Here is a 17,447-nt window from a genome sequence, read left to right on the forward strand (position 1 = left end):
TGCAATAAGACAGATATTCTATACTAGTTTGGTGAAGACCAAAGTTTAGCTTGAAAACATCTATAATGCTAAAGGGCAATTCCGCGCAAAAAATGTTGATTTTTTTTTACTTATTGATTTTTTTTTTTTTCAGTAGAGAATTAAAATCAAACTCATACTCTGGGTTATCTGAAGGTTAGTCTGAAAAAGCATTTCATGTATATTGCACACAACAACGGCCGAAATAGCAGAAGATTAAAATTTCAATCTACAATATTTATCTGATGCTATCATAGACTGTAAAAAAATATGGACGTAGTGTCCGTGACGTCACCCATAAGTTTCTAAAGAGCATTTTTGAAGCCCAAAGTGGGCGGATCCGGCTGACGCCATTTTGTCAGCTTTCGTCATTTCGGCACTCTCAGATAAACGGATTAGCTGAGGTGACGTGACGCTAACAGACAGCAGACAAACGGCTAGTAGTGACATCAGCGGCAATCCACCTGTCACTCAAGTGGCCACGCCCTTAATTATGCAGAACTTTAAAGCTTAATATAATTTAAAAGGATGAATTATTAAAAAATATCCCCCCCCCCCCCCCTCACAGTTGTCATGAAGGGCAAAATTAGCTATATAGACCAACCCAATTTTTGTACGAACTGTAAACATATTTTTTTCTGCTGTAAAGTTGGGCATTTTAACATGGAGGTCTATGGGATTGAGTCTCTTTTGCAGCCGGGCTCTAGTGGCCAGTCGATGAACTGCAGTTTAAGTCACTTCCGTGTTGGATTTAAGAGAGAGACAGGAAGGTTGCCGCTTGGATGCTATGCAACTTCCAAGAAACTTATATTAATATTATTAATAACCTATATATACACCTATACATAAAATTGAAACTTTTATTTCACATCATCATGCCTTAAAATGGCACATAAAAACAAAACTATCTGTGATTGGTTGCTTCTATTAGACAAACGGGCTGTTCTTTATTTCAAATTTCTTTATTGGATTTTTCTGCATGGAAAATTAAATCAACAGATATATAATAACACTGATTTTATGAAATTATCATTCCACACTGTTATTACCCCAATAAGAAATCTACAACCTACAGCTTCCAATAAGGAAAGAAAAGAAAAGAAAAAATGCAATATTGATCAAATGAGCTGTTCTTGCACTCAGTCAGAATATGCCGACTTCCATACTATATAGTAGGCGAAAAAAAGTATGTGAGTCGAGGGGTATGACAGAATTCAGAATTCTTCTTGCACTGGATGTGCTGGTTTCGGCCTCATCATGACCTCATCATGACCTCATCACGACCTCATCACGACCTCATCATGGCCTCATCATGACCTTATCACGACCTCATCACGACCTCATCACGACCTCATCACGACCTCGTCATGGCCTCGTCATGACCTCATCATGACCTTATCATGACCTCGTCATGACCTCATCATGACCTCATCTCCGTAATAAAACACCTGCGATTGAGCAACTAATTTTAAAAATGCAATAAACATTAATTTAACAACATTAAATGTAACATAAACCCCTAATGTACATAACTGATTAGAAAAAACGAAGGAAATTATGAAGAAACAAACATAGTTATTTCAACAAAAATACATCAAATGCGAAGTGTCACAAGGAATTGTGGGAATGTCAATTTACGTTTTTTCACTGTAAATTATACAATGAGTTGTTTTTTCACTTTCAAAAACTGTAAATTTAACGGTATGTTACAGTAAAATTACATTAAATGTACCGTTAGATCTATCACAGTTATTTACCGTATATAGTACGGAAACTTTCTGTTAACCAATTAACAGTTTTTCACTGTAGCATTTTTACAGTCTTTTACCGTTAAAATTACGATCATTTTTTACAGTGCATTTACTCAAATACTTTACATCACTGACGTCTAGATTACATTCATACGATATAGAGCATACTTTTCAACGGTTGCAAGGTGTAAAACCAAATCGACTAAACAATATGAGATTTTGGATGCACTGTTGGTTAAAGCAAACTGCAATGTGGACCGAACTTTAAACTCAAAACACTGCCTATGTAAGATGATATGTCAGTAAATCTTTCCTGACTCCAGGGGAAATCTATTTCCAGCTTTGACAAGTGGACTCAACCGTTGACTTCACAACCAATCCTTTATTTATGTCAGAATATATTCTCCATAATGCGCTCTTGAATCAGTGCAGAACATACAGATGCATTCCCGCCCGCACAACATGAGCATTTTTCACAGAGGGACTTTTATTATTCGGCTAGAACAGCTCTGAAACAAGCAGCAAATAATGGACACAAAAGCTTTCCAGACACTTTCATCCATGCAGCAACACACATAATGACCAGCATATCATGCAAACACCCGACACATAACACTTCAATGATTGTCTATGTGTGTTGGCTTTCATTAAGCAAACGTGCCTGTGCCTGGCGTCTGCTGTATGATGAAGAACAGGGTTCTGGAGAGCTCGGCCCACGGGGTCGTTACACAGATCGATTCATGCGGGCGAGAAACACCATCGCTGAGGCACCAAAGGCCAAGAGATGAAAAACAAACACGCGACGCCGGCCTGTTCCTGCTCCTGCTCATTAATGCGTGTTTACACCCTCCACATCCAATCAGACTGTGTTCATTCACACGGTGTCGGCCAGTGCCGCTACATGCCGATATATTGACTGATGTGAAGGCCTGGGAAAGATGGAGTGATGCAACTGAAAGACTAGAGTCTTCAAGGAAGCCATGATGAAAGAATGCAAGAGAGAGAGAGACAGAGAGCGAGAGAAAAAGAGCGGGAAAGTCATGTGACACTAAAGTCTGGAGCAATGATGCTGAAAATTCAGCTTTGCATCACAGGAATAAAATACATTTAAAGGGGAACTTGGGAACTCTAGCCATTTCTTTGCTGATTTTCACTTTTGTTCTCGCGTGTTTTCTCAACGAGCTCCCCCTACAGCTGTGGGGCGTATATTTCACAACACTGTCGTAAAAAAATCTCACTTGCGGCCCCTCCTCCGCCTTTCTACCGCTGCTCACGTGCATTTGTTATTATCGGAGCCGGCCAATTTTATCGTGTGGAGCTATGTCTACCGAGGTGGGTAATACATCATACACAGTACCATTGTGTTTATGTCGAATTGCCATAAAGCAGTTTGTGTTTCTCGCTCGTTCTCGCTTCTCACGAGACTTCCTATTTCCAACTTACCGGGACGTTAGTCCCCAAGGTTGGTTTTCCGCCTGGGAACGCTGGGGGGAGCGGGGAAAGTCACCATTCTCACCAGAACAGGTTATTTAACCATTCAAATGATTTCTAAACGGTTTTATTAAGTTGAAATAGTTGGCAAGTTCCCCTTTAAAAAAATATGTTCAAATTGTAAACTATGGAAGCTTGTTTTCGCCACAGAATAAAAGAGGTAATTGTGACTTTTTATCTCAGAATTACATGATATAAAGTCGCACTTGCGAGTTATAAAGTCAGAATTGCGTGATATAAAGTCACAACAATTGTGATATAAAGTCGCAACCGCATGTTATAAAGTCAGAATTGCGTGATATAAAGTCAGAATTGCGTGATATAAAGTCAAAATTGTGATATAAAGTCACAACCGCATGTTATAAAGTCAGAATTGCGTGATATAAAGTCAGAATTGCGTGATATAAAATCACAATTGTGATATAAAGTCGCAATTGCATGTTATAAAGTCAGAATTGCGTGATATAAAGTCAGAATTGCGTGATATAAAGTCAAAATTGTGATATAAAGTCGCAACCGCATGTTATAAAGTCAGAATTGCGTGATATAAAATCACAATTGTGATATAAAGTCGCAATTGCATGTTATAAAGTCAGAATTGCGTGATATAAAGTCAGAATTGCGTGATATAAAGTCAGAATTGCGTGATATAAAATCACAATTGTGATATAAAGTCGCAATTGCATGTTATAAAGTCAGAATTGCGTGTTATAAAGTCAGAATTGCGTGATATAAAGTCACAATTGTGATATAAAGTCGCAACTGCATGTTATAAAGTCAGAATTGCGTGATATAAAGTCAGAATTGCGTGATATAAAATCACAATTGTGATATAAAGTCGCAATTGCATGTTATAAAGTCAGAATTGCGTGATATAAAGTCACAATTGTGATATAAAGTCGCAATTGCATGTTATAAAGTCAGAATTGCGTGATATAAAGTCACAATTGCGTGATATAAAATCACAGTTGTGATATAAAGTCGCAATTGCATGTTATAAAGTCAGAATTGCGTGATATAAAGTCAGAATTGCGTGATATAAAGTCAGAATTGCGTGATATAAAGTCACAATTGCGTGATATAAAATCACAGTTGTGATATAAAGTCGCAATTGCATGTTATAAAGTCAGAATTGCGTGATATAAAGTCAGAATTGCGTGATATAAAGTCAGAATTGCGTGATATAAAGTCACAATTGTGATATAAAGTCGCAATTGCATGTTATAAAGTCAGAATTGCGAGATGTTAAGTTGCAATTGCATTTTATAAAGTCAGAATTACATGATATAAAGTCAGAATTGCGAGTTATAAAGTCAGAATTGTGAGATGTAAAAAGTCGCAATAAAAAGTCGCAATTATCTTTTAAAAAGTTTTATTCTGTGGTGAAAACAAGCTTCCATAGAAAACACTTATTTGAAATTGTAATAATATTTCACAACGCTGGACTATGACTCTATTTTCTTCTAGATACAGCCGAAACAAACTTTGTAGCATTATTTTCCTGTTATCTCTGTAAAGCTGCTTAAAACAATCTGTATTGTAAAAAACGCTTTATAGATAAAGGTGACTTGACTTGACAACTGTTTTTGCAGTATTTATGATCAAGCAAAATAAAGCAGAAGAGACTTTTTTCAAAAACAATAAAAAAATACCCAAAAGTGTGTGTACGAAATGCTATTGTTTTGGTAGGACTAGCTTTTTGCTGTGTGGTTGTGTTCAGGGTGTTCGTGGGAAATGCAAACATGCAAAATTGCTATTGAAATGTTGTGCAATGGTTGAGTGAGAGAAGACGAGGATCAAATCAATATTGCCGACTCTGAGGAGCCTGGGAATCACAGTTGTGTGATTGACACCTCACAGAATTAAACTTTGGTGGATCCATCATGCTCATGTGTTTTTGTTCTGTCTGCACACCAGTTACACACTCACACTTTACCATCAGCAAAACAGAACAGAGACTAAACGCTCAACCTCACATCACCGGCATGAAAAGCAAAACTTACATTTGAATTATGCACAGAATGTGGATCAAACTGATTAAAAAGACCTAATATAATTTAAACACCTCTGATTTACTAATGCATTCCTATGCATAATGATCATGCCAGCAAATGCACACTTTAAATAGAAAACTTTGATGCAACAGTTAAATTATTAAATATATAAAAGACTAAAATTCACTCATATGATATTTGTAGTGTTTTTGTAGCTCATCTCATCCTGCTGTTTTTCTGCTCACTCATTATTCTCAAGAATGTGTTTGCATTGCACATGTTTTTCTCTCCTGGCAATAGACAATCAAGTCTCTGTTTCACATTAAAATATCATATTTGCCAGTGAGATTTTAATCTGAGCTCTCGGTTACGGTTCACCTCACCTCGTCAGTCTTGGGTGTTTTTCTCTTTCATCATAATTGATTTTTTAATGTTGCCGATCACAAAATGTGAGTTTGCAGAAATGTCACATCCGAAACAAAGTGTTATCTTGCACTCTTTTTCTGTTGATTAATGTTCAAAGAATCACGGCGTGACAACACATTGGCTGTAATAATCAGGAGAAGCATGAGCGACGTCTCGCGCATCCAAAAGCTCTTAAACCTCCGGTGTTTGTCAGTCTAATTCTGGCTCTGAACACAGAAAGTTTAGTAGTTCTGGTGGCGTCTCAAGATTTGCCTCGGAGAAGCTCAAGGTGAATCTGTTGGGTTTATGTTCAGGTATCTAATAAATATTTAAAGCACAACATGACTTAAGTTTTGCTTGACAGCTGATAACAGGTTCTAACCTTCCAGACACAAATTGCAAAACAAAACAAAGGCTGACTGGTGATTTGTATGATTAATCAAGTGATGCTCACTGCAGAGCTCCTCCTCTCTGGACGTAATGGGCGGAGCTTGACCTAGTCCAGCTCCACCTCTGAAAACCTAATGGGTGGAGTTAAGTTTAGAGATGGGGTTATGGGTAGTGTTAGGGTGTGGTTGGACCATCTAGCTCATCCTGGAAACCATCCAAAACATCCTAGAAACTATCTAGCAACTCCCTGGTAACCACCCAGAACACTCTAGTAACCGCTTAACAACATCCTGACAATCATCCAAAACACCCTAGAAAGCACCTAGCAACACCCTGTTAACTACCCAGAACACCCTAGTAACAAGTTAGCAACATCCTGACAATTATCCAAAACACCCTAGAAACTATCTAGCAACTCCCCGGTAACCACCCAGAACACTCTAGTAACCGCTTAACAACATCCTGACAATCATCCAAAACACCCTAGAAACCACTTAGCAACACTCTGGTCAGAACTTTCCAGCAACCATCTACTGTACCAATGCCCTGGTGACTGCCCAGAAAACTGAAACCACTTAGCAATGCCCTGTTAACCACCTAGAACACTCTAGCAACCGCTTAGAAACATCCTGGCAACCACCTAAAACATACAGGAAATCACTTAACAACACCCTGGTAACCACTTAGAACTCCCAAGCAACTTCTAAAACACCCTAGAAACCACCTACCAATTCCCTGGTAACCACCCAGAACACCCTATTATTAAATGCTTAGCAACATCTTGGCAACCTTCCAAAACGCCATAGAAACCACTTAGCAACACCCTGGTAACTGCCCAGAACACACTAGAAACTACTTAGCACAGTGAAAGTCTCTTTTTGACAGAGAGGACGATTTCTAAAAGTAAATAGTCCATTATAATGGTCACAACACCCCAGTTCTAATATAAAAGGCTTTTTGATGTTTGTTGTGAGCAACAATCATAAAAGACAACAAACACGGCATAGTGTAAAGCTGAAGCAGTTAATGTGTGTGTTAATTGGGACAGTTCATTCTGAATCCATCCATCTGAGTACGTTCAACCCCCTTCTGTTCTGTGCATACTGTGCTGCAAGTGGGCCAGAGATTAAAATAACTCAAGAACACAAAATAATATTCTCAGTGGCCTGTTTAAATCACAACCATCACAATCGGCAGGGTTACAATGTTATCTTTAGCAATGCATGTGTACAGTATGTGTTTACTTACTGTGAAGATCTTATTGTGGTTGTCCAATGTCGTCCGTCTCTGGCAGGCATATGGAGACACCGCAGACTCTGGTTTGTCTGACGGATGTGCACAAGACCTGTGATCCACAGCAGGATTCTGCTCATAAACAGAGAAAGAGACACTCAGAAATCAATCGGCATTAGACCGATATACCGGTAAACATCTTGCAATCTGAGAAAACCATTTCATAAAGCCTCTCAATATAAAATGTCTAAACTCACTCTGTTATACTTACTTTTATTAGTGGTGTCTGCTAAAACAATTGCTTATGCTGTGCTGAAAAAACCCCAGCAATTGCTTAGCAACCACCATAAATACCCTAGCAACCACATCACATTTTAGCAACCACCTAGAATACCCCAGCAACTTACAATGAAGGAGGGACGCTAGCAGCAACCACCCAGAACACCCTAGCTAGTAACTGCATAGCAACGCCATAGCAACCACATAGCATCCTAGCAACCACCTAGAATAGCCAAGAAACTTACAATGAAGGAAGGACCCTAGCAACCAGCCAGAACAACCAAGCAATTGCATAGCAACACTCTAGCAACCACCCAACATAACCTAGCAACCACATAGCATCCTAGCAACCACCAAGAATACCCCAGTAACTGTGTAACAATGCCCTAGTAACCACCCAGAACACCTTAGAAACTGCATAGCAACCACCAAGAATACCCCAGTAACTGTATAACAATGCCCTAGTAACCACCCAGAACACCTTAGAAACTGCATAGCAACCACCAAGAATACCCCAGTAACTGTGTAACAATACCCTAGTAACCACCCAGAACACCTTAGAAACTGCATAGCAACCACCCAGAATACCCCAGCAACTGTGTAACAATACCCTAGTAACCACCCAGAACACCTTAGAAACTGCACGGCAACCACCCAGAATACCCCAGCAACTGTGTAACAATACCCTAGTAACCACCCAGAACACCTTAGAAACTGCATAGCAACCACCCAGAATACCCTAGCAACTGTGTAACAATACCCTAGTAACCACCCAGAACACCCTAAAAATGACATAGTAATACACAAGCAACCACCCAAAACACCCTAGTAACCACCCAATATACAGTACCCTAGCAACCACCTACAGCATCTTCACATCATGGTGAAATCTTTTGCAGGGGTAAAAAGTCACATTATCTTCAGAACATGTGAACGTCTCGCTATGCCTGACATTAGCTCAACAACGCTGGAGCGTTTATCTCATCACACAGGAGTCAGGGGAACAGCAAGATTACACCCGTCATCTAGAAGACAGGAAGCATCAGAATCAATTACAGCTTTATGATTTACAATTACAGCCATAAAGGACACAGTAGGTCCAGTTTATCCCAGATAAATTGCTATTTCATTTAGACCTTGAAATATTCAACTCTTTTCTGGTTTCAAAAGGATTACAGCTGTAATGTCAGCGCTCCTGGGAATAATTGCTCAGAGCGATGGAAGTCTGTACCCATGAAAATTACCTGCGCAATCATCTCGGCACATTGTGATAATGGCCGATTCAGAGATGCAGGGGAAGTGAATGCTAACATGCTGTTCTGACCAGGAGCTATTTTAGAGGCGTCGTGTTTCTGAATGAAAAGAGGCCTGATATCTTCTCTCCCCTCGAGCAAAAACATCAAGCGCTCAGAAGTGAGAAAAATCACTGCCATTTATTTGCCGTCAGGGGCATCACCTCCTTCACAAGCATAAAAAGTCTGAATATAATGCCTGCATTATGTCTATTTCAGGGCAAATATGAAACTGGGCTCTTTTTTCCATTAAGTTATGATAGTTAAAGGCACTTTTGAAATTAATTTCCCTTCCCATGACAGCAGACCTCGCTGCGGATCTCTGACTTCAGATGCCTTTTCACTTCCACTCAGAAAAAAAAAAACATTCATTTTTAATGTCTAAAAAAATTACAATTCAAACCACCTTTAGGAATTTTAGGGGAAACATCTGAAAAAAACCAATATGTTATTTTCCTCTATGTCTCCTGATCTATAATAGAGCAATGCTGAGAAATGACATTCACTATCATGCAACAAATGAATAGTTCAGCCATGAAACTCGGATTGGTTTATCAAACGTAATGTTCCCAGCCAATCGATGTCAAGTATTCATTATAATGTCCCTATATAACCTCGACGCATCAAACGAATGCACTATCGCTACAAAATTCTAATTTCTTTCATAAATATTAGCAACATTTTAATTATATATTCGAATTCTAAAGGCAATACTATGTTAGAGGAAAAAAGTACTGTATTGTCTCGAATGCCCACAAGAGGGCGCAAGCGAGCGCAATAAGCAAATATAAATCAAATCAAGCATCGCATCTTTTATTGAAATTAAATGACATGCACTTTTTAAAGTGCATTAACTTTTGAAACAATTGTTCTTAAATAAAATATAATTTCCTTAATGTGAATGCAAGGAAAATTAGGTAACAAAAGTGCATAAAACTGTGTAAGTGTAAAACACACATCAACAGCTACTACATTAACACAAAATAGCAAACTGCCATTCAGAAACAATCCTCTTTCACTCACAACACATCTACATATTGTTCGTCAAAAACACCAGACAGTCAACTTGATCTGCGCTGAAGTAAACGCACACTCATCTCTGACCGATGTGCAAGTTTGGCCAAGTATGTCGTTGCATGATTATTGCCTTCAGCTGCAATGTTAATGAATCAATCCGCGTTTTTGAACGAAACGGTCTATGAATGATTCAACGACTCAGTTAGTCACTCGTTAAGGCAATGATCTGCCGCCACCTACTGGCAGTTTTAGGATACATCTACACGACAATGATAGGCTTAAAACGTAGAGAGGTTTTTCCTTTGAGACATTGTCAAAACGATCCCCGTTCACATTGATCCGCGAAAACGACTGAAAACGCTGTATTCTGCTGCCAGGCCACTAGATGGCGATCAAACACTATAGACTGAACACATAATACGCATGTGCATGACGTCATCATCTTCAGAGATTCGAGTTTTTGTTGTTTACACGGAGAACGCTTTCAAAAACGTGCATTTTGAAGCAGGCTTTCAAAAGTTTGTGTTTTCAGGCACTCAAAACGCCGTTGTGTGTAAAAGAACAGCCAAAACGCATACAAAGTTTGGTTACACTTTATTTTAAGGTGTCAGTGTTACAGTGTAATTATATATTTAAGTACTGAGTAATATTAAGCACCCACATGTACTTACTATAGGGTTAGGGTAGGATCAGGGTTTGGTTGAGGGTTAGTTGCATGTAATTATGCATAATTTACTGTTATTACTATGGTAAGTACATGTAACATATGTAACAAGGACACCGTAAAATAAAGAGTTACCAAAAGTTTTACTCCTTAGTATCATTTCATTTTAGCTTCGCGGCTGTTTTCGTTTATTGTAACAATAGTTATGGTTAAAGAGATAGAATATGTTTATAAATAGACTATTAAAAGTGAAATATGATATAGCATTGTTAAATATAACGGGGATAATAAAGTAATGTCTTTTTTCTTAATAGGAAAGCCTCCGACTTTTTTTTTAACCGTTTTTTTTTGTTTTGTTTTTGTCTGAGGAGAGACTTTCCCTCAACATGACGAAACAATGGATTGAAACGAGCGCAGGTGAGGGAAGCGTCTGCTGCGGGTTAATGACCAACACTTGAACAGGTGAGCTGTGTCCGCTCAGGTTAATGAGATCACAGCCTGAACACTGGCGGGTTCGGGTTCACATCCCTCCTGATTGGGCCTCGCCTTCTTCTCCAAGTGCATGACTGATAGCGAAACAGATGTCTCTGAGGACACACACACACACATATTTCACTCTTCCATGATCATCCCATCCGTCTAGACGGCAGCAAGAGGCGTATTTATCTGAATTTCCTACAATCATTACAAGTCAGTGGGTGTAATAGCTGTAGGAGAGAAAGAGAACAGACTGAAATAGGCAAATTCTTCTGAACCGGTGCATTTTAGCATTTCTGCACCTCACACGCACATCGTGGATCATTAAACGAATAGTTCGCAGTCGCAGTGCTGTTATTGTTAAAGTCCCCCTGTAGTCAATAATTGTATCCCTTAAAACTCATCTTTGACACCAAAATGACATATTTACATGTTTTTCCTTGAAAAACAATTCTTCATGCCCTAAAATATCTTGAATGTAACTCGACACCCTCGCCTCATTTAGTATACGAGGTTCTATGAATATGCAAATGAGCCCCGCCTCCACTCACTCACTCAGCTCAGAGATCCACTGGTTGACGATCACACGTTGATCTGATTGGTTACAAGGTAGTTTGTGACGTCAGAAACACCAGCGATTTCAAAGCGTGTTTTTGAGACTGTCTTTGGTTCACTGCAGTTTTAAGGAGGAAATACTCAGCAATGGTGTCGACTTATGAATTTACACATGGTTTGTCTTAAAGCATATTAAAAACACCACATAGACACATAAACAACATTAAAAGCTGGACTTTCACCACAGGGGGACTTTAACTAAAACTAAAATACAGTTCAAACAGTAGATCATGGCGCTTGCAACAGCATGGTCATAGGTTTGATTCCCAAGGAATGCATGAACTGACTAAATGTATAGCTTAAATGCAATGAAAGTTGCAAAGCATCTGTCAAATGCATAAATGCAAACAATAACAAATAATAACACCCAAAATCTGATCAACTTACAGTCTGTGCAAACCAGTTACTTTGCCAAAACAAGTAATTGCTTGTCGTGCTGAAGGAGGAACCCTAGCAACCACCCAGAACAACCTAGCAACTGCATAGCAACACCTTAGCAACACCCAGGGTAAAAAAATTTTTGACATAGTAATGCACAAGCAACCACCCAATGTCACAAACTACCTTGTAACCAATGTGTGATCGTCAACGAGTGGATCTCTACGAGAAAACGTTTAAATATGTCATTTGGTGAGTTTTAGGAGACAAAATTATTGATAGTTAAAAGCATATGCCAAATGCATAAATGTAATTAGTAACACTAGTTCACACCAAAAAATGAAAAATGTTCTCACCCTTGTCAAAGACCAAAAAGAAATGGATGGTGATTTATTCTGCCAAAGACTAAAAACTACCATAAAAGTGTGAACAATGTCGCTATATACTCCAAATCTGATTGCCTGCATGAGAAAAAGCCCCAAGTTTAAGTCATTCACTGATAATCTCTTCTCAAATCTCACTTATAGTCGTGTTTTTTTCATCTGACACACAAGAATCAATGGTGTTCAGTGTCAAACTGTCAATGACATCAAACCTGCTGTGATCCACCATTATTCTCCACACAAAGCACCACATCACTTCATCGCACACGGAATATATACTTTTTTGACACAATGTGGAAAAGAGTTGCACGAAGATTTTGCATGCAAATTTCTTCACAGAAATACTAGCCTGGAATGGCGCGACAGAAGTCTCACTATTCTTTTAATGTCGCGGATCAATTATTGTCTTCTGCATCATTACCCGACTCTTATATTCGTATCAATCATGCTAAACGCCTCAATCAATGCCGGCTAAAAGCAAACGAGACATTTTCTGGTCTGCACTAAAACCGGCTGTAAGAGACAAACTCAAGATCACAGTCACACGTCCTTTCGGGCACGGTTAGCGGCGACGCAAGATGGACAACTTCTGCTCGTCCGAGTCCCCACTGAGGAGGAGAGGGAAGATTAATGGAGTTTCTCGAACAGGCAGCATATTTCTTTATGTGGGACACATATGCTGTGGAAGCGCCCACGGCGTTGTCCAGGGGTGGAGAATCAGTCTTCAACGTCAGTTAGCGAAGCGCTACGAGGCCCGGCGTCGCTCTGATGCCTCTATTTGGCGCCGTATTAAACATCACTCTGAGGCTGTCGGATTCGGGCCCTTCGGTTTTATCAAATGTGCTTTTGCAACCAACACAACACGTAATGTCCTTTACTATTATTTCCCAAAGTGGCTGTGAAGTTGCTTTCTGTAGAAATGTAATTTAGGCGCATTCAAGCTCAGAGAACTGGTGAAAATGCTTTTTGGAGACAATCTGGAGGTCAATATTCTGCATGCATGAGCGTTTGCTGGATGTCCTGAAACGCTTTAGCACAAGAACCTGTTACACATTTGATTTGATCTATTTCCCTGCTCTTGAATTTTTAACCTTAAGTTCTAATAAAGATATGGCAATTATTTTAGATGTACAGTGTCGCCTCATGTCAGAAATGCTTTTGGGCTCACAGCGCCACCCAGTGCTCGAGGACTGAATCACTCCCAAAAAAAATAGAATTTAAGATTTAAGATCTAAGGGACTTTTTGCACATGAAACTTGCACAACGTTCTTTTGAAACTACAAATCTGAAACATGTTGCATCCTAAACTGTAAAATGAAGATTTAAACAACTTCACAGTTCAAATAATTTGACAAAAATAAAGTTTCATAAAGTTACAGACCTCATATTTCATCTTAATAAATGATTAAAAAGGTGACAAGTTACACCAAATATGATACGAATTCTATGAAATAAGTATGAAAATCACTTATCCAGTAAATATATCTTGTTTTAAAGACATTAAGATATTTCTACTGGACAAAAATTCAAGAATACTGACTTTAAAAAAGTCAGTCGACTTATGAATTTGCACATGGTTTGTCTTTAAGCACATTAAAAACACCACATAGACATATAAACAACATTAAAAGCTTGATTTTCAGCACAGGGGGACTTTAAGGGTATAGGGGGCGATTCTAGACACAGCCCTTGTTTTGCCCTCCAGGTGGGCGTGTCTATAAGGGTGTGACATCATATGGAGGCACCCTTTTTTTTTTTTGCCAATCAGAAAAGCTTTCGGCAAGTGACTCATGTTGCCAGGGAAGAAAATTTAAGGAAAGCTTATTTGTATTATTGGAATATTCTAGATCACTCGAACGTCACTTCACGGATCTGCCCTTATGTTGTTAAAGTTTGGTTATTTAAGAAATTAATAAATAATAAAGTTAAAGCAAGATGCCCTGTTGATATATATGTGTGATATATGATTTATTTAAACTGCAAAGGTAAAGCATAAATTAAAATGATTGTGACATGTGAAGCGGGAGGAGAGTGTATACGTGCGTCAGGTTTCTCGACAAGAAAGACTTCTGCGTAGGAAACATCTGCGTGTCCTCGCTCATAACTCCTCGTTCCTCGTCGTGCAATTACAGAATTAATGACTGAGCTTACTTAGTATTCTTACTTAGTATTTTTGTCTTGTTTCCAGTCCAAATATCTAAAAAATCTTTAATCAAGATGCATTTAATAGATGAGGAAAATGCCATAAGATTTTATGTCTTGTTTTCTGGGGGAATTAATCAAAATTAAGTGAGTTTTTGCTTAAAACAAGCCAAATTATGGGATAAGAAAAATTATCTAAATTCAAACAGAAACCAGAGTATTTTTCTCACTCCATTGGCTGATCTTTAGCTTGTTTTGAGCAAAAACTCACTTCATTTGTATTTATTTCCCCAGAAAACAAGACATAATATCTTATGGCATTTTACTACTTAAAGGTGCGTTGTGTGATATTTAGGAGGATCTGTTGACAGAAATGCAATATCATATGTTTTCAGTGGTGTATAAAGACCTTACTTGGTATATGAAAATCCACAGAAGAATACTGGGGAAGAGAAGTTTATTTACTATTTTAATTCATTTTACTCTAATTCAATTTATAACTGTATCATTAAATTATTTTAATTCCTTTTATAACTGTTTGAATTTTCCTTGCTATTATTTTGTGATTATTTTATTCCTCTCTATGTAAAGCACTTTGAATTGCCATAGTGTATGAAATGTGCTATATAAATAAACTTGCCTTGCTTTGCCTTACTTAATGAACCGTTATGTTTTTATTAGCTTAGAATGAGTCACTTCTCTACACACACCGCGGGTCCGCTTACATCGACATGTTTCTATGGTGGCCCTAAACGGACAAACGCGTTTCCTCACTATGTTGTTCTTCGTGTAGAGAAGCTTCAGCTAAAGTCAGCGAATAAAACACTGACACAATGATGAACAAGTAACAATAATATTCACAATAACATATCGCTTTACTGAGTAATTAAAGTAAATCTAATTTCTTAATTTATCTTTGTAAAGAAACCTCATTGCTGAACTGGCTACTCTCACGACATCACTTCCTGTTGGCCACCGTAACTTCTGTTGGGTGCAGTTCACAACCTCACCACTAGATGCCGCTAAAAATTACACACCTTTAAGTAAATGACTGGAAACAAGACAAAAATACTAAGAAAGAAAAGCATTATTTGCAGTGCTCGATCGGTTTCCGGGTCGTATGATGGAGGATGGATGAGCGTGCACTTACTTGTATGTAATGTCTCAGTTCCACAGGCACAGGCCGTCCAGCGCTCATGCTCTCAGTAAACCAGCTGATGTCCAGCACGTGTGTGTCTCGAGTCTCTCCGAATCCCTGCTCCTCCAGCCAGTTCCAGAGATCCTGCGCCGTGTTTCCCTCAGACACGACGTGAGTCACGTTCCCACTGAAAACACAAGACACACACCATTAGACACACACATAATGAGTTCAAGAAGAAACCTCAGATTGTGTGGCTGTTTGCAAAGCACCTTAATCCACTTTCACATCTACTCTGCGATTGATTGATTCTCTCACACACACACCCACATGCCTTTTTCATTTCTCTAGTGGTTGTCTGAGATCAGATTATAGTGTGTGAAATCAAATCAGGTGGACTTTCACACTGGGATCTGCATTAGGATGTGTGTATGTGACGTGTCTGATCAGAAGCACAGGTATAATAACACACACACACACACACACACACCGATCAGTCAGTCCGAGCTTTCAGCAATTTGGTAAATTACTGTGTCTATCAAAGCAGTCGCTAAACGAAATTACCCACATCGGGCATCGCTTGCAATCAGCAGCACACGGGGAAGAAGAATAGCAGAACACACACCTAGAACACACACACACACACACACACTGTCACCACGGCGGATGCTTGAAATTAGCCAGAGACGAGAGAGAGTTTGAGGGTAAATTGACCCGTGACGTGACCTGGGAAAATAATGTCCCCACTTCTGTTCGTCATCAACCGGGAAATATATGGCTTGTTTGATGAACACTAAAAAAAAATGCAATCTTTTATTGTTTGACTATTGTTGTGTAGTATTTATACACTGTAAAAATGATATGATCAATAAGTTATGACAACACATGTTTTTACATAGCTTTAACTTTGACAAGTGATATTTAACTTTTTTATAAGTTATACAAGATTCAACTCATTTTTTTCAACTCAAAGTCAGTTTAATGTAATTTAAGTTGAAATGACTTAAACATCCAAGTTGATTGTACTTAAAAATTTAAGGCAGCAACTTTTTTTTACAGATAGTATTTAGAAATATTTTTGAATTCGATTATTTATATTTTGAGTTTCATTATAATTTAAGTAAAAGTGTAGTTTTTTTTATATTTCTACTTTTGCTTTTAGTACTTCAACTCAAACTTTTTCATTTCATTTCATTTCCCCAAGACAACATTTCTCATTTTCATCCAAGTTTAAGTAAGTTTTTCATCTAATATTTATATTTTATTTTCTCTTGATTTCAGTAATTCAGTTAATTTTTTAGTAGTTTTAGCATTTCTTAAAAATAACAACACTGGTTTGACTAGAACGCAGAGAAACGATACATTAGCAGAGTCACAAACACAAATGAGTCCAACATATTTAATGATTTTTACAGTTTTCAAGTAAAATAATGGTGGCGTTTATGCGCAAAACTCACTGGCAAAATGATGAGGTGGTTGCCAGGGCGTTGCTATGGCCAAAGTCAAATGAGCCCAAGTTTCCATGATAACCTGATCTGTACTTTTACAAAAACCCCTGTGATGATATCTGATGTTAATGCGATGAAAATCTGAAATTCATGCATGACATTCATGGTTTTTAAATGGTATGTAAATTTGTCAGATATGATCTCGAAGCAAACCGCCTCAAAACCAAATGATTTTAACTGAGTATAAAGATTATAAGATTCAATGGGGTTCTATATAGGGTTCATGATTTAATTTAAAGAACACTATGCAAAAAAAGGTTCAATATAAGATT

At 38.2% G+C, this 17,447-nt stretch overlaps 1 protein-coding gene across 1 annotated transcript in view; it reads right to left on the reverse strand.

The window, feature by feature from the left end:
• dntt (deoxynucleotidyltransferase, terminal) overlaps positions 1 to 17,447 on the reverse strand; it is a 132,612-nt gene that overhangs the window by 107,482 nt on the left and 7,683 nt on the right. The window contains exons 3-4 of the mRNA XM_084391928.1: positions 15,680 to 15,854; positions 7,298 to 7,414 (exon numbers count right to left, since the gene is read on the reverse strand). Coding sequence (XP_084248054.1) covers positions 7,298 to 7,414; positions 15,680 to 15,854 — 292 coding nt within the window. The remainder of the gene's footprint in view (positions 1 to 7,297; positions 7,415 to 15,679; positions 15,855 to 17,447) is intronic.

This window comes from Rutilus rutilus (assembly GCF_951802725.1).
Source record: "Rutilus rutilus genome assembly, chromosome: 20".
NCBI lineage: Eukaryota > Metazoa > Chordata > Actinopteri > Cypriniformes > Leuciscidae > Rutilus > Rutilus rutilus.